Source organism: Lissotriton vulgaris, chromosome 12 (genome assembly GCF_964263255.1).
Source record: "Lissotriton vulgaris chromosome 12, aLisVul1.2, whole genome shotgun sequence".
Taxonomy (NCBI): Eukaryota; Metazoa; Chordata; class Amphibia; order Caudata; family Salamandridae; genus Lissotriton; species Lissotriton vulgaris.
In genome coordinates, this window is record NC_141700.1 from 153,198,137 (window position 1) to 153,222,755 (window position 24,619).

Genomic DNA, 24,619 nt, shown 5'->3' on the forward strand with positions numbered 1-24,619 from the left:
AGCAAGCTCTCCCCAGAGACCCAGGCTCTCAGATTTTTGTAGCACCGGAGTGTACCGGAATAAGTATAGAAGAAAAAAGCCAAGTGAGCCTCTGAGGGGAGGTGGGTGGGTGCATGTGAATCTATGAAAGACACCAATACTGGAGAACCACAGATTACAGGTAAGTAACTATTGTTCTTCTCCAGTATTAGGGGTGTCTTTCATAGATTCACATGCCTGAATCAGAGTAGTGAGCAGTAATAGTCATAGCATTATATACAGCTCTTGGACGCCAAGGCACATAGCAGTAATGCAGAAACCACAAAGGAATAATAAAATAGGCGTAAAAGAGCAAGAGGAGGTGGGAGAGAAATAGCAGAGGCTCACCTTATTGGAAAAGATTACGCAGGACTGCTCTCCCCACCGAGGCATCGGTGTCGCTCGAAGCTTCCAGACAGTAATGCCTCGTGAATGTGTGCCTGCTGGACCAGGTAGCAGCTCTGCAGATATGCAGGAGAGGCACACCAGCAAACAAAGCAGTTGAGGAAGCAACTGCTCTCGTAGAATGTGCTCTGGGCAAGGTTGGCAAGGGTTTACCCGCCTGTAGATGGCAGAGTCCAATCGCTGAAGAGACCCATCTAGCGATAGTTTGTTTAGTGACTGCACTGCCTTGACGTGGTTTGCCATGCGCAACAAATAACTGATCAGTTTTCCTGATGGCAGCTGTCCTGGAGAGATAGAACTTGAGACACCGCTTGATGTCCAGCGTGTGTAGAGTTCGTTCCGCTGGAGATTGCGGACTTGGAAAAAACGTTTTAAGGATGACTGGCTCATTCAGGTGGAAATCCGATGGCACCTTGGGTATGTACCTCGGGTTGGTGCGCAGTATCACTGAATCATTTGTGAATTGCAAGAAAGGTGGTTTAGAGGAAAATGCCTGTATGTCACTGACCCTTCTGGCAGATGTCAAGGCCAGTAGCAAAGCCACCTTCCAGGTGACGAATTTTAGATCAGCTTTATGAATTGGCTCAAAAGGATGGCGCATGAGTTGAGCTAATACAATATTCAAGTGCCAGGATGGAGGCGGTCTACGGACTGGTGGAAACATGCGGAATAAACCCTTAAAGAATTGCTGGACAATCCTTGCAGAGTACAGCGAAGTTTGACCGTCCTGTCGGTATCTCGATATTGCCGCTAAGAACACCTTGAGTGTAGAGTGTGCCAAGCCCGATTTAGCAAGATGTAAAAAGAAGGGCAAAATCTTGTCTGGTTCAGCATGGATAGGATGTAAACCCACAGTCCTGCACCAAGCACAAAACCGCTTCCACTTGAGCCTGTAAGTTTTATTCGTGGAAGGCGCCCTAGCATTGTCCAGGACCTCCTGACAGTCTTGAGGAATGTTCAAATGCGCGAACTCATGGTGTTGAGGAGCCAAGCTGACAATTTTAGAGAATGAGGGTCTGGATGATATATTTTTCCGCCTTGTAGAGTCAGAAGATCCGGAATTTGAGGCAGCTGAACTGGATCGCACTCTGAGAGGAGAAGAAGCTGCGTGAACCAGTATTGTCTGGGCCACCGTGGGGCAATTAGAATCAGACGACACGGTTGTCTCCTCATTTTGTTGATGACCTTGGGGATCAGAGGGATCGGAGGGAAGGCGTAGGCAAAGATTTGTTTCCAGTTCAGAGAGAGAGCGTCCCCACACGACTCCTTGTGAGGAGTCCAGCTCGCGAAATGGGTGCATTTCTTGTTGTGGTAGGTCGCGAATAGGTCTATCTCGGGGCGACCCCATCTCAGGAAAATGTGGTCCAGAGCTGGCTGATGCAGTTCCCACTCGTGAGTGCTGCTTTTGGATCTGCTTAGGGAGTCTGCCAGGACATTGGCTACTCCCGGGACATGAACTGCCGTCAGGTTGATATTGTGTTCCAGGGCCCAATTCCAGATTTCCTGAGCTTGCTGAGACAAACGGGCCGATCTTGTGCCCCCCTGCTTGTTCAGGTAGTGCATGCTCGTCGTGTTGTCTGTTCGGATCAACACGGACGAGTTTGACAGAGTCACTTGAAATGATTTCAGGGCGAGGAAAATGGCCCTCAACTCCAACAAATTGATGTGCCATGTCCTTTGTTGTGCGTTCCATTTGCCACTGATTGTCATCCCTTGAAGGTGAGCGCCCCAACCTTCCAGCGAGGCATCCGTGGTGACGACGAAACTGGGGACTTCTTCTAGAAAGGCGCGGCCGACTTGCAGGTTGCGTGCCAGAGCCCACCACCGAATTGCGTGTTTCATTCGAGGTGTTAAGACGATGACATCTTCGAAGGAACCGGATACTTGCACCCACTGGTGGCCGAGTTCCTCTTGCAGTGGTCTCATTCTCAGACGACAGTTCGGAGACAGGAGAATGCATGATGACAACATCCCCAGGAAAGATTTTAATCGTCGAACTGAAACGCACTCTCTTCTGAGGAGTGCTCTCGCCAGGTCCTGGATCTTGGCTTGCCTTTCGTTTGAAATGAAAACCTGAGCTTTCCTGGAATCCAGAGTCGCTCCCAGGAAAGACGTCTTCTGAGACGGTGTCAGGTATGATTTCTCGAAATTTATTGAAAAACCCAAGTCTTGAAATAGAGACAGGCATGTTTGGACGTGACTGCTTGCGGTGGCATAGGAATTGGCCTTGATAAGGCAGTCGTCCAAATAAGGATAAATCTGGATACCTTGCAACCGTAAGTGGGCCGCCACCGGTGCCAACATCTTGGTGAATACTCTCGGGGCTGAACGTAGCCCGAAGGGAAGGACCTTGAACTGAAAGTCCCTGCCGGCCACTCTGAATCTTAGGAACTTCCTGTGCCTGGGGAAGATGGGTACGTGGAAGTAAGCATCCTGTAGGTCCAGGGTTGCCATATGTTCGCCTTCCGTCAGAAACTGGAGGATCTCCTGCAGTGACAACATTCTGAATGTCAATTGCTTGATAAATTTGTTGAGGGCACGCAAGTCGAGGATGGGGCGCCACTCCCCCGACTTTTTGCGTATCAAGAAGAAACGAGAGTAAAACCCTTGACCCCTCTGATGTTGAGGTACCTTCTCGATTGCCCCTTTCCGAATCATTGCATTGATTTGGAGGAACAGCTCCTTGAGATGTGCTGGGGGTGGTCCTTTTGGGGGCGAATTTGGAGGGGCTTTTACAAATTCCAATACGTGACCCTTTGAGATTACATCCAAGACCCATCTGTCTGTTGTAATTTTGGACCATTGAGAGTAATGCAGGGATATTCTTCCTCCAATTCGTGGCTGGCATAGGCAGAGTGGCGGCAGGATGTTTTCCTCACTTTTTGTTGGCGTTGTCTCTACCTCGATAAGTGGATTTTCCTCTGGATTGTGTAAAGGTGCTCCGCCTTTGGCCATAAGGCTGTTGTTTGTAAGGTTGGTACCTTTGGTTGTTTTGATTGGTCTGATATGGGCGTTGCTGGTAATAGCCCCCTCTGTTGGAGAAGTTACCCCTTCCTTTTGCCCCACGAAAGGAAGACTTACGGTACTGCAGAGTACCCAACGAACGTGCCGTTTCTGTATCCTTCTTAATGGACTGTAAGGCTTCGTCCACATGCGAGCCAAACAGGAATTCGCCGTCATAAGCCATATTTAAAACTTTGGCCTGTACCTCCTGGCGAAAAGACGTAGATTTTAACCATCCTTCTCGTCTGAGCACTGCAGCTCCTGCCAACTGTCTAAAACCTGTGGCCGCTACGTCCACTGCAGCGTCGATAATTTCCGACGACGCACATTCGCCGTCTTGTAGGATTTTGATGGCCTCAGAGCGGTCTGGCTCAGGTAATTTTTGGATGTATGGGGATATGTCAGACCACATTTGTCTGTCATACCTACCAAGAATTGCTAAAGAATTAGCAGCTCTAACCGTGGTGGCCGCGATAGTGGAGACCTTTTTACCAATGGAATCGAGGCGTCTGCCATCTCTGTCCGTTGGAATGGAGACCTGAGTTGAGGGGTTCCTAGCTCTTTTTTGCGCTGCCTGCGCAATGACTGAGTCCGTTTTAGCTTGGCCGATGAGACAGGCAGGTGAAGAGGCTGGCGCCCTATATTTTTTGTCGACTCTCGGCAATACTGCGGGAGCAGAATTTGGCGTGGCCATTATCTTAAGCCCTTCCTTCCAGATAAAGTCTATAATGGGAATAGACCAACTCTGCTTCTGAGACAAAGTCTTGAAATCATAAAGAAAGCAGTCATCTTGTTTCGCTTCCATGGAAACCAGAAATCTTTTAGTGGCTTTGTCCATAAGTCTATGGAAGTTCGCTATATCCACCGGCGGTGAGTCAGCCTTCGGTTGTTCCTCTGGGGATGGCGATTCAGCCTGGTAGTCCTCATACTCCGACGAGTCCGATCTAATCAACTCCCCCTCCTCATGGGTGTCCTCATCAGAATCGCCAACCTCCTGTTGATGGGGAGATACTGGCGTGGCAGGTCGGGTAGCCTGTGCCTCTTCCGGCCTATTAGGCCTTGGACCTCTACTCACGCGAGGCTGAGGGGAGGTAATATGCGAATCGCCCGATTCCGAAGGCGGGAATCGGCGATAATAATCGCTCAGCATATACTGCAGATTCTCGTAAAGTTCCATCGGCATCTGCATTCCTGTCGCAGAAGTGGGTACCGATGTAGGTACCTGGATTTGCTGTTCGTCTTCCTCCTGATCCTTTACATGTATTAATAAGTCAGAGGGACTTTCCGCCGCTTGAAACAGTTCATCTCCAGATTCTACTTCAGAATCTAACAGCCTATCTGGCATCTGGAGCGGCGATAATGGCGTTGTTTGAGAGGACCTCTTTTGCAGCAAAGCCGTAGTAGTGGCTGGAGAAGGAAGAGGTATGGCAGTGGTCTTTGCCGACCATACCTGTAGGTCAGTACAAGACGACAATTTTGGCGTAGATGGATTGCCTGGCAAAATCAAGCTCTGTGTCGTCGCTTTTGATGAAGAAGCTGATGGTTCTCTCGTTGTTAGAGATGGCGTCACCTTCGTCGACGTGTTGGATTTCGTCGTCGACGAGGGAACCGTCGACGGAGCAGTCTTCATCGTCGACGAGGTCGTCGACGGGGCCGTCGACGGGACAATCCTCACCTTCGTCGACGACGTCTTCGTCGACGTGTCCGTCGACGGGGTCTTCTTCGTCGCCGATGGGTCCGTCGACGACATCTTCATCGACGATGGTGTCGACGACAGTGAGGTCTTCTTTGTCGACGGAGCAATCGTCGACGACGACGAGGATTTCTTCGTCGACTGCTTCAGTGCCGTCGATGTCTGATCGTCGACGAGAGGTGTGAAAACCTTCGTCGACGAGATGGGTCGAACCTGCACATGAACAAAAGTTGGAGAGGAAGCTGAGGACATCACCATGGTCGATTTAGGTGAGGAGAAAGTCAATGTAGAAGTCATGGCAGAGGCAGCCTGACTGGAATTTGGCAACGTTGTTGGTGCCTTAGTCATAGGTCTCACGGGGGACACCAAAGACTCCGTTCTTTTAGAGCTCGGGACCTTCACAGATTTCTCAGAGGATTTCTGTGCCTTTGAAGTAGAAGGCTCCTGTGAGGCGAGCTGGTGTTTAGACACCTTAGCTTTCGGAGTAGGCACAGTACTCTCAGCTCTCCGTTTTTTCGACCCCTTGGTAGATTCTGAGGCAAAACTTCCTACCTCAGAAAGTGGCTCATCTTTATTTTTCATTTTCTGCAGCCACAGCAACAGGCGACCCTCTCTGTCCCTGAGGGTTTTAGGAGAGAATTTTCGACAGATGCTGCAGTCCTTAACCTGATGGTCAGGGTATAAACAGTAGATGCAGCGAGTGTGTGGATCTTCCTTAAACAGTCTCGCCTTTCCACACGAGTCGCAGGCCCTAAAAAGGGATTTTGAAGAAGACATTTCCTTGAAGAAGAAACTTTATCCAAGAGAAGAATTGAGCAGAGCTCAGAAGGACTCCCTATCACACGACGTGCGGTAAAAAATCTGAGAGCCTGGGTCTCTGGGGAGAGCTTGCTGGTGGGAGCTGTGGCCTGATTGGCTGCAGTTTGGTCCATACATAATGACATGGACAGGTTCTAATGTGGAAGTTTCTTTTACTGTAGCTAGGGCTACTTTACTTCCTGGTTGGGTATATTGTTATCTCTTATGTACTAAGGGTATATTTCACTACTTTTTTATGTACCGTGGGCTCCCACTCCGACGACGGGGAATGATTCAGGCATGTGAATCTATGAAAGACACCCCTAATACTGGAGAAGATATACATACCAATATAAATGTTTTCTTTACCTTGTGCTAAGGCAATAGCCGACAGCAGGACCAGCAATTTGAAGCTTTAGGCTTTCTACAAATCACAAATTGCACCCCAACAAATAAAATGCACTACTCATTACAATAACGTCTCGCATTACAGTTAATCTCCACCCTCATGACAACCATTTATATTCTACCCTGCTGCAGGAGGTAAGCCAACTGAGCACCTTTGTGGAGGAATGACAAGAATTGAATTTCCTTGGGCAGTGCAAGCCAAGGAGGGTTCTTTTATTGTTTGTTTCTGTTCTTCTTCAAAACTCTTTACCATAGAAGACTCCGGTTTCAAGAAGGTTTTAGAAGAGATTCTGGACTTGAAATATAAATGTTCCCTAAAACATCACAGGGAACATGTTTTGGAAGCAACTCATCTTTGCTATAGAGCCGTATCATACAGTATGGTAGTCAGTGATCATCTGGGGAGGAGGGCAACAAGTACTACACTGAGTGTGGTTAACTCTGCACACAACACTAATCATGTGGGCATCAACAAGTAGATGCTCCTGTGACAAGAGTAGCCTTTTCTACTGCACATATTCTCATTCCAACAAAGTAAGAATACCTTACCCCTGGCGTCTTTATACTTGCCTGGAACACAAAGGTACCCAGGGCACATAATGTTTACAGTCAGATTACTATTGATTTAATCTTTATTGGAAGTATTCGAGGTGGGGGGAACTATATTTTAGGCTTACATTGACCAGGAGTACAGCATCCCAGGTACACTAAACAAAACGCCTCTGAGCAAGACATGCTCCACTTTGTTTACCTTTATGAAGCGGCCATACAACAGGTTTGGGTTGCTATGGCTTTTGAGCGGCTTTTTATTGGTGATCTCCAAATCCTTCTCTGTAAGCCTTTTCATTTGAACACCATCCTAGGGAAAAATAAAGTTAAATATTTTTAGATTACACAGCAGGCACAGTATGTTGGAACAATATTTTCAAAGCACCAGCGTAGCCTTCAAGAAGACTTAGTCATAAATTACTCATTTTAAATAAGCGCTTCCTAACAGTTACACATGAATCTATTTAAAATTTTCTTACGTTAATCCTCATTTTAAATAATGAACATTTTTGGCAGCCTTTTCAAAGACACTACCTCTTATTTTTTGCTTTCCATGTTTTGTGACTGATGACATTTTACTATACAATCTTGCAACAATGAAAAACATTTTGGAAAAATGGTAAACCCCAAAAATGTCTCTTCATTTCAAAACAATCACTTTGCAAAACATATACATTGCACTTTGATGCTTCAGTGCCTGTTTCAAGAGTATTTTCAACATTTACAAATTAGAGTGCTTGGCTGGTGGGGGGGGGGGGGGGGGGGGAATTACAACAACAACCTTGTATATCCTTGCTAAATAAACTTTACATTTAGGTTTCTGTAGGAAGCTGGCTATTTATGTAATAGATCAATAATCTGATATACTGTGTAAGGAGTCCAGGGGTTCCCTTATAAGTGGACAGGAATTGCTATGCAATCCTAAAGTGCTCTGTTAGGGGGTAGTGTGGTCTAGCAACGTTAGGCGTAACTCAGAGGAGTACAAGACATCTGCAAAATACACGCAATGATTAATAAATTACAACACGACTCAAGGAGATCTACATTCATTTACAAAAATACAGAGTACCTTTATATATGATTTGGCAGCAGAGAAAAATCGTTCAGGTAACTACATTCTTAAATAGAAATTCTATTAACTTTAAAAAGTAGCCATAGTACAATTTCTGGCTCTGCAATGTTATCCCAAGGAAGGAAGAACACGTTCTGCAAACAGGTATAGTACACCGACTTACAGGACCAATCTCCAGGAGTTAAGGTAAGTGGTGGGCAAGGTCCAAGGCAGCACTAACAGTACACAGCCAGCGGCACGAGGGTGATCGGGTGCAGGATGCAAATCAGCGCAGGGAGCCCAGTGCGTTTCAATGGGGATTGGTCACTGTAAACAGAGGGTGCAGGCTCTTGCCAGGAGGCCAGTTGGGTGAACCAACAGGGGGAGGGGGGGGGGGGGGGGGGGGGGGTCCAAGGCTTGAAATGCTCAGGGACCACTGGGTCCTCTTCTCCATGGCCCGGGGGCGACGGATGCAGAGGTGTCTTTAGGCGTTGGGATTGCTTATCAGGAGCAGTCAATGTGGGTGGGGGTCCTGCATGCAGAGGATGCAGGCGGCATCTGGAAGTCCACAAGGGGTGAAACCACAATGGACTCTAGCTCTGGGGGGCTGGAGAATCTTTCCTGCACCACTGTCCCACTTCACCTCAGCCGGAGTCGAAGAGTTCAGTGGTTGCCTCAGGTGTCTGGTTTTAGCTGTTATGGCAGCCACAGAGTCCTCTCCTTTGGAGTTCTTTAGAATAAGTCTACTGTTGATGGGGGGTCTGGTGTCTTTTTCGAAGGCAGGCAATCCTCCCAAGTTTGAGACTCAGGTGCAGGATGAGTCGACTTTGGCAACGTGTTTGACTAGGGATGCAGACAGGCCAGCAGGGTTGGTACCAGGTCAGCTGCTACTGCTCTCTTCTCTGCTTTTGCAGCTCATTGGTGTCTTCTCTCGTCTTAGGTCTTTGGGATTGGCTTTTGTGGTGCCTGGGACTCTCCTAAATACTGAATATGGGGAGTTTAGGGAAGTAGCCAATGGGCTACTGACCCTTGGGGTTATTACACCCCTATATGACCACTTCCTGTGGGAAGTGGGCATAACCATGTCCCAGAATGCCTAAGTATGCCATCACAAAGATGGCCATTTCTGACAAATCGTGTCTACCTCACAGTAATCCACCTTAGTACGCCTACCTGACTAGCTAATTTTCCCACTTGTCCAGGGGGCTCTGGACCAGGGGGTGCTTCCTCTCCTATGAGGGGAGCCACATTAGTCTTCCAAAAGCAGAAGCTTCTTTGAAGCTCGCCAGCCCAAGGAGAAAGGCTAATCGGCAGGCCATCCTGTGGGAGGGGTTGTCACAACCTCTTCCCAGACAGGCTTTTGATCGGGGCCTCCTGAGAGCAAAGGCTCTCACCTTAGGAGGTCAGACCAGTATCTCAGGTGGCAGACTGGCAAACGCCAATCAGCAAGCACACCAGAGGCTGGTAGGTTTCCATGGGGCACTTCTAAGGTTGTCTCTGGGTGCATGTATTGATAAACCCAACACTGGCATCAGTATGGGTTTACGAATACAAGATGATGGATAGCAAACATCCCTATTTTCAGTGAAGCCATCATGTAGCTGGGGACCTCATTTTCACAAATGTCAAAGCCAAAACCGATTCATTGGAATAAAGCAAGTGTATCTAGAGTATAAGAGATAAAATATGAAATGTCTTGTGATATTAAATAAACAATTTGTTACCTTAACTTATGAATGCTGCGCCACACGGACAGCAGCTAATTGTCAGACGACCTTGCAAACAAGAAATATTTTAATTAGGGGCGGTTAGGAAATCGTTGGCTGACGTCCAAAAAGAGGCAGGGAAGAGAGACCTCCCAAAAGTTGAACATTGCAGTCCTCCTTTCGTCTCAGATGATACAAGGTCTTGTAGGGATTAAAATGTGCAGCCCTGGGGCATGCGCAGGATCTTGAGAGCAGGAAGACTTGGAGAAGCAAACTTCCAGCACGGCAAAAATGCCTGTCCCACATCCAGAGAGAAGGCAAAAAGGGCCGGGTTAGCCCAATCTCGCCTGAGGCTTCAATAGTCTTCTCAAGTGTGCACTATAATAGTCTGAGAGATTTGCCTTTAAGAAAATCAACACTAGGGTTTATATATTTACCCGGTCATCAAAACTTGGCAATGTTGAAGTTAAACACTGTTTTAATGTCAATCACAAACACTGAACAGTGTCCACTTTTCACAGAGCCTGGTGGCGCAATACAAAAACACGGCCCAGCAATCACGTGAGTGTGCACTCAACTCCATTGTTTAGTCTAACTTGAAGAAGAAAGCAAACGGGGCGCCCTCACTCATTTCCTCTAGAAGTGTAATCACACCTGGCCAACAAATAATGGCTGACCAGGAGGTGCTGTACACGAGTTGGATGGCCAACCAAAATGAACAATGAGTGGAATCACCCGAGAGGGAACCAAGCTCACAAAGGAGGGACAATTACATCAAATGCACCAATCAAAAGGCAGCATTTTCAATTAGCACAACAAAGAACCAATTGCAATTGATGGGCGTGGTTTAAGCCTATATTGTACATGCAGCATGTCTTGCAGGCAGCACATGCAGGATGCCTAGGCTAGACCTAAAAAGGCATGTCCTCTGCTTTGCTTGGGCAAGGTTTGTTTTTCTATAAAGTTATCCAAGCCTAGCCTATTGACTTGATGGCACCTTTTCAATCACCCCTTTATAAACAGATCATTGGAAAACAATCAAACTGGATCTAATTGTATTGAGCCGCACTCAAAAAGTCCTTTGATCAGAATCAGGATTACCTCTTAGCAGAAACATTAGCAAAAATTACATTAATGGTAAGAAAGGAGAGGGATCTAGACATCAGCAGTGAAATTGAAGAACCTGCGAACTGGCGGGAATGAACCACATAGCCTCACAAGTCCAGAAGAATCCATCAAATAGGCGATTTGCAACAGACAATACAGCAGTACAACAAGAAAAGTGAAGATTTTGTTATTTTAAATCAACAACTCAGAGAAGTGAGAAGAGACAGCTGGCCCTGATCAAGAGATGGCAAAATGTTTTCATGCTGCTTCTGAATAATCACAGTTTTTGTGAAAATCCATTTTGTAGGTTTAACCACAAAAGAAACTTTATCACACAGACTCTTTTTACGCAAGATATTGTAAAGCCATGTAAAGGACTATGCTTGTATAGAGTACCCCTTGTGTTTAAGTGCCCATCCCAGTGGAAAAACAAAAAAGATATTCTTATTGCAACTTGGTTCTGTTTTAAGTTACTGCACTGGTTACTTTGGCAAAGTACACCTGCTTACCTTTTCAGTCTGTACATCGTAGCTTGAAGCGGTTTTGTTAAAGATGTGGTCCCACCAGTGGAATGTGAACTGCTCTGCAGCATTGTGACCGATCTACAAAAAGAAAACATGAAATAGAGCAAATAGGGCATCACAAGTTCTCCAATGCACACTCCAAAGGGCGATACAAAGAATTGTCTTTTCAGAACATCCAAAAGTAGAATCACCACTACCCCTTATCTCATCTAGATAAGGTACATTTGGTCTATGAAAGAATACCTGCTCCATTACAATCCTCCTCGCCCATTTTCAATTAATACATTTTCAATTGTCGGATTCTAGAATGCTAGGAGTTTACCTCGTACATGGGGAAAAATCCAACCAGTTAACATTTTCCTTATGCTCAACCAACACCAAATGTGCTACATTACAGAAACAAAAAGCAAAACTCATTGTTCACTTTTTTTAGGAAGGGGGGGAAGTTTGCATCTGGAATTAATAGATCTGTTGAGACATCCATGCTTCTACTACAAAATCTTTTGTATGGTTCTGAGACAACCGAGTGCGATGTCTACTGGAAAAGGTCCAATTTCCTTCTAGAGACGCTAGGATTCATGCCAAGGACTTTAAAATCCACACAACTTGGTTTTGTCTATATTAAGTATTTACATGGTGACAAAGGAACCCTAGACATTGCAATTTCTATTTCCTAACTGAATATGGCTGAGAGGCATACCTCTTGAAAATGTCTTCTGCACGGCACAGACTGCAGAAAATGTAGAACGTTCCCAGTACATAAAGTTGTCTCGAGAGAGGTGGAAACTGATTGCAGAGCAGCTGTGGAGGCCATGTGAAATTAATAGACTTTTTGGATCTGGGGGAACAAGTCTCAGGAGAATGTATAAAATCCAATCATCGTGTTGGAACAGATTTCAGTATTTTTCAGAATTCCTTTTGTTTCTGGATGGATTCAGGTCCTAGCACTGAATATAAAAAATAATTTGATGGTTTCACTCCATCTACATTTTGAGTGTACAGTACAACTTAATCAGCAAACTACTAATGTACTCCCCGCAAACCTGGCCCCTCAGGTGTGGGTGAAGTATGCATTGCAGGATAGAAGAAAACAAACATCACACTAATGACGGGTCGGGTCTATCACTGAAGCAGTGGTATTCATATTAAGTAGTGTTTGGTCAGATCTTTCACCTTTTCCTACAGGATCGCAGACAAACTCTCCTCTGTATGAAGAATACAAGCCAGCTATATTCTGTAGGAATACTACTATCGCAAATTGTAGTAAACTTAGAATTTGCCACCAGGAAAAATATTGTGACCAAAAAACACACCACATTTTTGATGGCATATGAATCATATGGAAGACAACAGGTTTCCTGTCCTGATCACCAGGCAGCCCTCAAATTCGATCTCCACTCTTCCCAGTTTGAGGTAATTCACCTAACCAAGTAACATTCTACAATGTGGGTTTCTTTTTTACTAAAGATGATGTTTCCAACGACACAACATTAGAAAGTAATGCATTTCATAATTAGATTACAATAGTTAACTGACTAAAAGACTAAAACTGGCCAATCAACATTTTGTAATTTACACTACAATACTAAGTACTACTGCAGAATTGTTTTCACAAAAGATCATAGCTTACCCCAGCTTTGCCACTTTTTATTTTCACCTTGATGGCCTGGGATATTCCATTTTCTTTTTTGCCCAAGCCTTGGCCTAATAAAAGTAAACAAAAATGAGCATAAAAAACATGATTGATAAAATGTCCCTCGGATCATACTAAACCCAAAGCAGGTATTGATAGGACCATAAGAACATTGAATGTGAAAGTAAGCCACTGCTGTATGAATACATTTCTAGTACTAACCTGTACATGACCGGGAAACTGGTGCACAACCCTAGAATTTCAAAAGGGATGTTTTTTAATGTTAGAAAGGGGATTTATCATGGTTAATTAAAGAAAGATTTATCTATACCCCAAAACAGAAAGGAAAGAGTGAAACGAATATCAAGTGGAGGGATATGCAAGAAACAAATACAGCCAGAAAACAAACTAGGCACCCCTGGTGCCATATACTAGGAACTTACAAGTAAGTCAGGTTATGCCAATTGAGGACAAACCAATTAAACGTACACCATTTTAAGGGTCAGAGCACATACACTGGGCCTTGTTTATGAAGGCTCAAGGCATTTCAGAGCCATTACACCAGTACCTAGTAGTCAAAATGGAGGCAAAACGTGGGAGGCAAATCTGCAAAAAGCCTGTTTCCTTACACTTATGTAAGGTAGCAGCTACACATAACCGCCTAGGCCCAGGTAATGCTTCAATATGTCATAGCTCCGATGAGGGGACAGTAGCCGCCACAACACAGGTTGGGTGTTTACTTTGGGTAAGCCCCCTTGTCAGCGGTGTTAGGCTCTGCTGACGAACCATATATTATGTATTGTGTTTAGCTGCTAATTCTGATCCATCCCCTTCACACGTCCATCTGATGCAGGTCTTCTCAAATTCCTACTTTGACTTCGTCCTTTTCCGGCCTGTCATTTAGAGAGTCTGTCTCCTCCACTCTCAAACAGCAACAGTATGGAAATATGTCCTGTTGCTTTTTGTTTTTATGCAACAATGCAAAAGTTACTAAGGGGACATTCATGATAAGCTATCCTTATGTACACTGCTTTAACGAAGTTATGAAACTGTTGGTTATGTGAAACATAGTGTCAAAGTGTTCACAAGTAAACTACCCTAATGCAGTTATGAAACTCTTGTTATATGATTTTATAGAAAGCACATGGATACCCAATAGGTTTTATTCGCCCTGTATACATTTGCATAAATAAATAAAAGAGGAGGCGCCGTGGTCCTGTAAAAACGTACAGCACTGTATTGGATAATGGGTCATTTCCTGCCACATCGGTATCTACTTATAAAATGTCAATTCTGCCTGCACACCTCAATCCTGACCTGCAAAAACAGTACTATGCAGTTCTGGAGTTCACACACGCATCGCTCTGCTAAAGCTCCTTAGTCTGACTTGCAGAACATCCTGGCTTTCCAACACTAGGAGCAGCACACAGTTCTTTTTATCCCAGTTCTGGCCTGCAGCACTCCATGCAAAGTCCTGTAGGAGGGACCTCAACACACTGCTCTGTGACGTCATCGGCAGATGCTCCCACCCAGGTGAGATTGGCATGTCCTAATCCACAACTCTGCCAAGTCTTCTCAGTGGCTCACCTAGCCATCCAGGGGGCACACCACCAGCTCTGCAATTGCACCCCATCTCTAGGTAACACCCCCTGCTACTCCAGCGCCCGTGACCCACTTAGCTCCAATGTACCTCAACCATGTACCTTTCTTTCGTGAGCGCTAAAAGATTACAACCTACTAGGCCCAGGTAAAGTGAACGCATGAACCCCCGAGCCTTCTCAGACCCCTCGAATTAATCTGGAGTAGACTCTTCCTGACCAAGGGAGAGACCATCCAGGGGTTCATGAAAAACTCCCAGTCCCCTCAATCACTCCTCAGCCCCTGCCTCCATGTAGCTGCTCCTATCGGTGGAATTCCTCGGCCCGGGCCCCGTGTTTAGGGCCTGTGACAGAGATTAGATAATCAGCCCTGATACCCCCCATGGAGATGTCTGACCGCGAAGACGTCTGTGGCGCATTCTCAGCATGCTTCTTTCAAGCTCTATTTTAGTGTTTTCAAAGCTGGGTGGAAAGCCGCGCAGTTCAAGAGAAAAATAGATTTATCTCGGTGGCTGGGCATTTTAGGGCTCCCTGCGAGAGTGTACCTGGTGACCAAGGGCCCATGGCACTGCTCGTCACTAAGCGAATGGTGTTACTACCAGCACACCAGGAGTCCTGATACTGTCAGGTACCAACCGAAGGGAATGCAAACAAAGGTAAATACAACTCTATGTCTGTGAGCAGATAGATGTACTAAGTGAAGGTTGACTGAGGCCAAAAGAGGGATGACTCACGGTTTCGTTTGAAGGAAAGAAAATCAGAGTCCAGTAAGATATGTAAGAGTATTCCAGAAGAGGGCTCCTAAAACCCTGTAAACTGCCCTTTGTAAGAGGCGTGAAGAGTGGTCAGCCGCCCGCACTCTTCTCACAGGAACATGGGGAGGGTTTGTTACACAGGTAACAAGGGGATGACCCGCGCAGTGCATTTAAAAGAGGCATTTGAACCGGAGTCTCCCCCGTGCCAGAAGCCAATGAAGGATATGGTACCTCTTCCGTAGTATTATTAGCGGTCATAATTGCAAGGCACTGATCAGCCCTACTTTAACTGCACTGAGTGGACTCTACTCTGCAAGGATCGACGGGGGGATACCCGGACCTGACAATCCCTAAAGTACCTGCACGAAGAGGAATGAGATGAATAGTAAACTCGGATATTATTGGTTATTCATTCAGGGGGAGTTAGTGGGAGCTGAGAAGCCCAGCAGTATAGGCAGAAAGTAACTGGGGACGTTTCCTGGGGACTCGGGTGACCAGAATTTTATAACCAAAAACCGTGACATTATACAACTAGGCGTCTGCTCATACTGGCATCTAGTGGCTATATTTAGACCTGCAGCTAAACGATCTGCTAAAGCTTTATTGCTGAACAAACAAGAGCTAATATATCAAGCGCTCGGTGGGAGCGTATGAAAGCTCTTATCACTACAAAGGAGACGCCATGAGCGTGCACATCGCCTGTCCAGGCACGCACATGGTTTGTCTCCCTTCGCAAACGAAAGCGACAATCGAGTCTCACCAAGGCGAAGCAGCTGTGCTGCGTTCGCTAGGCGAGACCTAAAAAAGAGCATTCAGGCAGAGAATGTCAGAAAGAGTATTATGCTGAAACATTACTAGATGCAGCCTAGCACAGGTAACACAGAATGTTTGTATACATAGGTTGCCATATATTGGAACTGGCACTTTCTGGTTGCCTGAGGTGAAGACCTAGCCAGGCAGAACCTACAAATCTGTCAGGGGTGAGTGTGAACACTCACTACATAACCGGCACCCACCCTTGGGTAGCGTGGGACTTTGGGGTCAGGCTTATCAGAGGGGCAATGTGTGAAGCATTGGCACAGCACTCACACAATACATACATTGAGTGTCACAAAAGAGACTTCAGACCTGGTGCATGTATTCAACACATATAAATTAACAAAACATGATTATGTATTTTTAGGCATAAGTATTACTAGCAATATTAGGCCCGGCAGTGTTAAAATGACCTAAATAGTAAGCACACTTGGGAAAGATCCCACTTTACCCTCCAGCACCCTTATGTTATTTTTATAATTCAATATCACACAGTTATAGGGTGCACCCCAGATCACGATATAAAAAATATGTACATGCAAAGAACTACAACACTTTTAAACAGCACCGTGGGCCGAAGCCGCACGGGTAAAACCCAATGTCAAAAGTTGTATATCTTTGGCAAGGGCGCAGTGTGTAAAGAAAGACGGACGGGCGCTGTAATGAATCACAGGCGTTCAGCAGGCAGGCATTTATACACTCAGCACTGATACACAGTGCAAAGGATATCAGGCAGGTCCTTATGGAACACACACTCGCGCGCGCATAGGCACACAGAACCATAATGCAGTGCAAACGACATCCGGCAGGTCAATGGATGGCACACTACAGACCCCATGGCCCAAGCCTCCTTCCATCTTCCAACTCACCCCGACTACCCTACGACCCGGATTGGAGATAAACAGCCCTCCCCCGAATACTAGGCCAATCGACTAGGCCAAAGTTAAAGTTAGTAAGGGTCCCCTGGATGAAGGTGGGGGGTAGGCAGTCGCCAAATGGGGGTTTGGCCACCACTCTAGATGTTGACCCACAAGATGCGGAGCATAAGTCGGCTGAGGACGATAGTCGGTCACTCAAAAGGGTTCCACAATGTGCCTTCCGGCACCCTCCCAGTTCTGTGAAGCGGTGATTGGAGAGGGAGGGGGGGGGGGGGGGGGGGGTGGTGAGGGGAGGGGGGGGGGGGGTGGGGGGGGGCGGGAGTGCGACATGTCATGCAGTCTCTTGACCTGCTTCCAATCACTCTTGGAAGCATTGCACTGGCTCAGTCAACTCTCACTACACGGGCCAGATCTGGGCAATACTACCTGGCAACACAACGCCGTCAGGGGCCAGGTGAGGAGGTGGCAGTTGGTTCACCACACTGAGGGCCAAAGGAACAATCGATGAATGGGGAATGAAGCAGGGGAACTTCTCAGGAGAAAGAGGCACCCTGTCAGGCATACATTGATCAGAGTATTACCCAGGTAATCCGGGCACAACGTTTTGTGCACAGTGATACAAGTTACACTAGACAATTCCATACTCACACAATGCAGAGTCGCAAACTCAGTACCTCCCTAGAAATGATGCACAACATCTGGTGCGTGTTGATACTGGTCGCACCAGGCAATTCTGGTCACACCCTGACAAACGTTAAGTAGTGCCACATGAGGTAGAATGAGGCACTACTATAGTTATTCGCTGACCTAAGAGGATTGCAACCTGTGAATCTAACACCACACACTGAGTATGAAGCTGGCGTGTTGCATGAGAAAGATACGGCACGATCGACGAAGCGGGTCACGCTGGATCCAGGAACCAGTGAATCCACTCACCACCAACAAGACATGTTGAGGTCCCCAAGTTGTAGGGGCCCCACTACTTAGATGCAGCCAATTCTTTTGGGGCTACTCACAAGGCAATCAGATCTCCAGGCACAAATCTTAGTTCCACACCCACGCTGCACCACCAGTTGGGATCCAGCCGACAATGTAGGCAGTCAAGAGGGCACCACTCTTCATGTGTCACAAGTAGAGTGTGTGGGTCCCTTGCAGGAGGTCTTTGATGTCCTTGAGACCTCCACAGAAGAATCGGGGCAAGCCAACAAGCCCTTGGAGAGCACACAGCAGCAGGTAGTCAGCCCAAGCCACCCACTATTAAGGAAGGGTGCACGGTACCTTCCACTTGCAGTAATCCTCCTAGTGCACAACAGATTCCTCTGGCAGTGAGCACCACACAGTTCCAGGTTCTTCGATCCCACATCCCCACAAGTGTATCTCTCCACTGCTTAAGAACGGCACCAGTAGTTATACTGCAGTGTGCCTTTGAAGTGTGGCGGTTCAGAGGATTTCCCTTTGAACCACAGATGTCTCTCCTACAATTTAGTCCGTTCTGTCATAAGATCGGGGAATGCAGATCCTAATCTTTAGTAGGGCCATGATCTGGCTCTCGGAGGCCAAGTGTCAAACCTTCACCCTCCAATCTATTTAAACAGGCCCTCAAATGGCAGGTCTGTTATTCCAGTTGCATGCCCAATGTTTATAGCGGTCGCTGGGGAATGCACAGATGTGCCCTCCCAGCCTCCAGTGTGGGATGAAGTCAAATTAAAAGGCAAAAGATTTTTAATGCAGAGAAATTACCCCTTTCCTCGCTTAGAAATGCCACCGCTAGAATGACAATTTGTTCTTTACCACAGGAGAGGGTCTGTCAGTGTCAATCCGATGACAGGAAACACTATGAGGCTGCTCCAGTGCAATCCACTATTGCAGCCTTAAGTAAATTCAACCATTCCCTCATGTTAGCATCTGTGAAGAGCAAACTTCATAGGTAGTGAAAACACCCATGGGTGTTCTTCACGACCTGGGCAGCATACATGTGTACCTGCCCTGCCTTTCACCTACCACTAGTGGAAGTGAAAGGTCCCCTCAGGATTGGCTAGTGAATTAGAAAGGCCAATTGCGCACACAGACCTGCAATGGTAGGCTGGACACATGTTTAAAAACACCAGAGGTGCAAGCGCACACAAACACAGGCCTGCAATGGCAGGCTTGACATTTTTAATAACATTATTTCTGCAACTGCGCACACACAGACCTAAAATTGCCTGTTTTTAAAAAGTCAGGTAAACACATTTTCTACCATGTGTAGGAAGGCGCATGCGCCCTTTCACACTGCATTTAAAGTGGGGAAAAGCCCAGAGCCTTGAGGCCACAAACAGAATCAGCAACACCCCGGTGGTATCCCATGGGAAGAGCAGACCTTCTAGTATGGGAAAACCCATATGAGGATTCTTCACGAATGGGGCAGAGAATATGCATGTGCACCTGCCCTGCCTTTCACCAACAGTGTGCTTCACCCCTCAAGACTTACCTTGGGGTGCTCTAGTGGTAGTTAAAGGCCCACTCCGGGTTGGCCAACGAGTGAGAAAGGCCAACCTGAGCATGATACATGTATGACAGGCTACTCCGGTGGGTGACACATTCAGTGCTGCATCTCACTACTACCCAGTGGAGTCCCCGCCCTGGGTATGTAGTGCACGTTTTTACAGGGCACTCACAGGTGCAACATTGAAACAAATCAAGTAGGCACCTCTTCCCAGCATGTGTAGGAAGGGCGTGCACACTGGGCACTTTCACACTGTACTGCAGTGGCAGAGTCTTAAGGCCTCGAAAATAAAGTCAGCAAAAAGCAGGAGGGGAAAAAAGCAAATCGTTTTTGGGAAACCCCCTAAGAAGAGCAATGTCCAACACCATACTACTGCAGCAAGCCAGACAACTTTTTTTGCATCTTTAGCTTATAAAACATCTGAGAGCAACAATCTAGCGAAAACGTACAGGGGCAAACTTGTGAAATTCTACAACTGCAGAAGCAACTAATCCTGAACTCTTGTTCAAACTAAATGAAGTCCACCCTTGCCTCCACCCACCTCCTACCATAACCACGAGGCTCGCCTTGTCTACCTCAAGAGTAAGCATTACGAATTTCTACATAATTTATGTTTTGTCACTATTTATCACTGTATTGCACCAATGTTTTTCTAAATAAATGAAAAAAAAAATATTACTATAAATATAAATATATAACCATCATACCTTCTTTCCAGCCTTGATTCTGCATAAGCTGCTCGGCAAACTTCATCCCCTTGCTCATGCTTCCCTTGTGACCACTCATAATGGAGAATGAACAACTGTTCAATATATTCTTTGAGGAAACACCCAAAACCTTCAGTTTTACAATAGGTGCATTCACATGCCCCTAAGGTTAAATTCAATCTGGAAAAAAATATATACAACAGGTCAAGCATCAAGTACTGATGGTACGTACAATACATCACGTTTTCACAAAAGAAGTATGTACCAATGTCAGCAGGAATCAAGGGCTAGGCAACATGCTCCATTGCTCATTATCCATCACTCACTGTCCTTGCCTGCTCAGATGAAGGGACCCCGGACTAGTTCTGTTCTTAATCAGTTTAGGAGTGGATAATTGCTTTGATAAGTACACTGCCCTAGCATCACGTCTACTCATTGCTGTTTTTTCTGTCAAAAGTGTGTGAATCACTACCGTAAATAATCATATTCATCTACATTCTATACCTTGCAGAGCAATATACTCCTATATCGATTAAAAAGTCATAAATGAAGTTCATAAAACTTTATAGTGTCAAATTCCGAAGAAATCTGCAAACATGTCGCAGAAATCAGAGAAGAAAACATGGCAAGAAAAGTGTGATTGCTAGGGGGTTGTTGCTCATCTAGCATTACCCAACATTATGTACTTATGCATGCCGATGTGTAAATTCCAACATTGCTACAGATCCCTTCCTAAATTGATCAGTGCTTGGCATTAGATGAAGACGTTTATAATACACGCCATCTGCTGATCCTGGGAGGAAACTGGAGGGGAGCAGTCGGCACAAATGCTTATAAAACGGAGGTTTTGATTGAGACAAAACGGACACCATTATGCATAAACAAATATGATAGCAGTTGTATTTCTTATGAGTCCACACAAGTACCTGTACCAACCCAATTTTATTTTAGTCCAAATCTTTAAGCAAATGAAGAAAAGGCAAAAGAGAAAGTGAACAGGAGTCGACATTTAGCTTTGATGATATGCCACTTCAATCAAATTTCACAGTCAAATAGAGAAACTTGGAGTTACACCCTTTTGACAGATGAAAACCTCCCTTTTAAATATTATGGTACGGTGCATGGTATTTAACGGCAGGACATGTAGAAATGTAAATGTTAACATGTCCTTACAATGACTAGCACCCAAAAGCTATTTTCAGAGGAAGGCCTAGCTGTCCTATGCAGAAAATCAGAAAACGGATAAAAATGCTAATACTTGATCTCAGGAACAAGACAAGCTTGAAAATTACAACTAAAAATTCAATTAATTGGTGAAGCAAGATTTTTGTCAATAAATATCAAGGAAAAGTAACTTTTATAAAGTAACATTTTGCTACCTGGGTTTCCTGGAGGCTATTTTGATTTGATTCTCTTGTTTCTCACAGCCAGTAATTAGCATTGAATACATGTGGATTTGGTTGAAATGCTTCCCAAGAGCAAACAGGCTGACTTGAATGGGCAAAGGACCACTCTGTACTCCACAGACTAGGAAGGGCGGGGACAGCCAATATCCTTTTTGAGATTATAGGGTCAAATCATGCTTAACAAGTCTGCTGGCTTCACATACAACACTTGAGGCACACTTGAAAGGGGAGAGAACATGATGCAAAGACAGTCCTTTTGGGTCCACGGACTGGTTGCTTAAGGACTCTACTGTTGTCCTACCAGACTTCTGTCTGTTGATTTACATATAACCATTGGGGCTACATGGAAGTGAGAGAGCAGGGTGCGAAGACAATTCTTGTGGATCTACTGTCAGGTTGCTGAAAGACTCGACATTTGTCCTACCAGACTTAGATCTCTGGGTTTACTGCGTGTACAGTGGCTGCCTCAAACTGGATTTTAGTGTTAGATGTGGGAGGACTTTAGAGATACCATAGTACACTCCCCACATACAACCCCAGAGCTCAAGTTTAGTGAGGCCAAAGGCTTTAGTCATTGTGAACATGGCTAAATTAGACCAGGTTGACCCTGGAACTTTTGCTCCATTGCTTAGGACTTGCCCGAGAAATTTCCAACCAGCATTTAGAGCCAGATATAGATATGACACCTCCAGGAACCGACTTCAGAACACTTTCTGGACCTACGGAAGATCAGAAGCGGTCTGGCCTTGGTGTCTGAAGGACTGGACCTGCTGCTCCCTCTTGTATCCAGGACTAAGAATTTTCAGAGAGAATCTAGCAGTAAAGATACATCTTCCTAAAACAGACAGTCATTCATTGTGGAACTCTCTCTTTTCTCTGTCCTTGTGCTCTTGGCCCAGGGTGTGCTACGTTCAGGGATGTGGAATTCCTATAGCCCGACGCCCAGGACATATTGTTTGGGGTCAAGGGCAACCAGTTGTAATGTGCATTTTGTCCTTGGGACCAGCAGGCCCAATCCCCTGCAGCACAGACCCTTTGGCTGCCAGTTTGCAGTACCACATTAAGGATCAGGGAAGGGCACTGCCTGCAGTTAAGTTAATATTTGTGTGCATATGTTAATGCTGTCAAACATGTATTTATGGTTCATTAATTGAGACCTTTTATTATTAGGCTTAGCGCTCTCAGTAAATTCAAGTTCTGATTGCACTACTGACAGTGGTTCCAGTATAAAAATGTGGACACACGGTTTCAATGTTTAGCAATAGGAGGCTATGCATAATGCTCCCAGAATGCTCTCTGATTAGATGCAAATATTTGCAGAAGCTTGAAAGCAAGATTAATGAATATTTGCTTTCAATATAAAATGTCCCTAAAAAATTAAAGTAGGAAAACATTTTTTTTGCTAAACTACTGTAAAATTTCAGGAACCATTTCTCTGCAGCATCATTTAGTAAAATGTGTTGATGCAGGCTAGTATTTCCCCAAAATATTTATATTAGAAAATCAGTGTAACCAGTTTCAATAAGATTTTGGAAAACATAAAATAAACAAGCATTGGCAAAGCCAGTAGGTCTGAAATGGTGGTCACCGTTTTAGTTTTGGCAATGCGTGACTTGTTTTGGCATGGTTTTTGTAAAACCTTATTGATGTGAGATCTGCCGGACCCTCACCATTATAACAAACATTGGAAAAAGCAAAAAATAGTTTTGGGTCTCAAAAAAGCACACACTGCCACATTAGTAACTGGCACTGAAAAAAACTACTTTGTGTGCCAATATACTCCTTATGAAAGAGCAGAATGCTCTCACTCACATGAAGCCAGACGGTACAGAGAGATCATTTTAATAAACACAAAAGGTCATGGTTAACACTCGAACAAATTTGGGGCCCAATTATTAAAGAAAGTCTCCAAAGGTCACCCTTGGTTTATGTCCTTGCATTAAGGGCAGCTATATGGCTTTCATGAATTCACAAGAATTTACAGCAGTAGGGCAGGAAATAGTACTCCTAGAAGATATTTGTGAACTGCATTTTAGCATGAGCAAATATGCATGTGTAGATTTGCTCATGCGAAAACCTGAGTGTTTGCAAGTTTATTTTCCCTCCAACCACTTTTTTCCCAACTCTGGAAGAAGGTTTAGGTCTGTCATTGTCAGGAGTAAATTTCCAAAATTTTTCAGTATTGGAAAAGATTAGAGAAGAGTTGTTGAAACCCCTTAAAACATGCAAGTTAAGGTTTGCACAGACTCAAAAGGACATTCCAACCTTGGAACTATTGTTTACCACTACCTTCAGTCCCAGCATGTAGATCTGCGGAAACATAGCAAAATAAAGGGATTACTAGCATTCAAACACTACTATGGTATGAGCCCTGGCATAATCAGAGAGGCTGTATAAGAGCTCTTATATAATGAGATTGCTGCCATAATTTGTCGCCGCACAACAAGGCACCAAAGGGACAAGTGGATTTTGTTACAGGACAAGTAGATTTATGAAGCAACCTGCCCCATGGACAAGTAGATATTTTAATAAATTCCACACCCCTGTACGTTGTACCTCTGTCCACCTTTGTAATTTCCATTGTCCAAGTCTCCGTGTCCCAAGCGCCCCTCGCCAAGTATCTTCTGCACTAATTAATGAATGAAATATTTATAGAGCGCACTACTCCCGAGGCGTCTTGGCTAATGCCCAGCGCTACCTCCAAAGTCCTTGTCTCTATGTATCACACATGTGGGGCGTGGTCACGTCCCAAGCAAATGCACAGCACATTGTGCCGGTTAAGGCCTGTATATGTCCATAATCAACCATTCAATATTTAATCCAAATTTTTCTTGTCATCACTTTTGACATTTCTCTCTTTATAATGTCCCATTTTTCAATTATTTCACACGAGTCCACATGTTATATATGCATAGCTTATTTTCAAATTTCTATTGTTCCAACTGTGTCTATCCAGACCTTCCATAAGAACAAGACTGAAGCTTAGGTTCAATTCAGGCAGCATTTATTCATAAAAAATAACCCAATGCATTTCGGGCATTACGCCCTTCTTCGGGGGTCGCTGTAAAAAAGTCATGAA

General features: G+C 45.2%; 1 protein-coding gene across 3 annotated transcripts in view; it reads right to left on the reverse strand.

The window, feature by feature from the left end:
* GPATCH4 (G-patch domain containing 4) overlaps positions 1 to 24,619 on the reverse strand; it is a 62,544-nt gene that overhangs the window by 7,869 nt on the left and 30,056 nt on the right. For all 3 annotated transcript variants that reach the window (XM_086947647.1, XM_086947646.1, XM_086947648.1), the window contains exons 2-5: positions 20,135 to 20,314; positions 12,893 to 12,966; positions 11,248 to 11,340; positions 7,077 to 7,184 (exon numbers count right to left, since the gene is read on the reverse strand). In XM_086947647.1, the coding sequence (XP_086803773.1) occupies positions 7,077 to 7,184; positions 11,248 to 11,340; positions 12,893 to 12,966; positions 20,135 to 20,213 (354 nt within the window). In that variant the 5' untranslated portion in view covers positions 20,214 to 20,314. The remainder of the gene's footprint in view (positions 1 to 7,076; positions 7,185 to 11,247; positions 11,341 to 12,892; positions 12,967 to 20,134; positions 20,315 to 24,619) is intronic.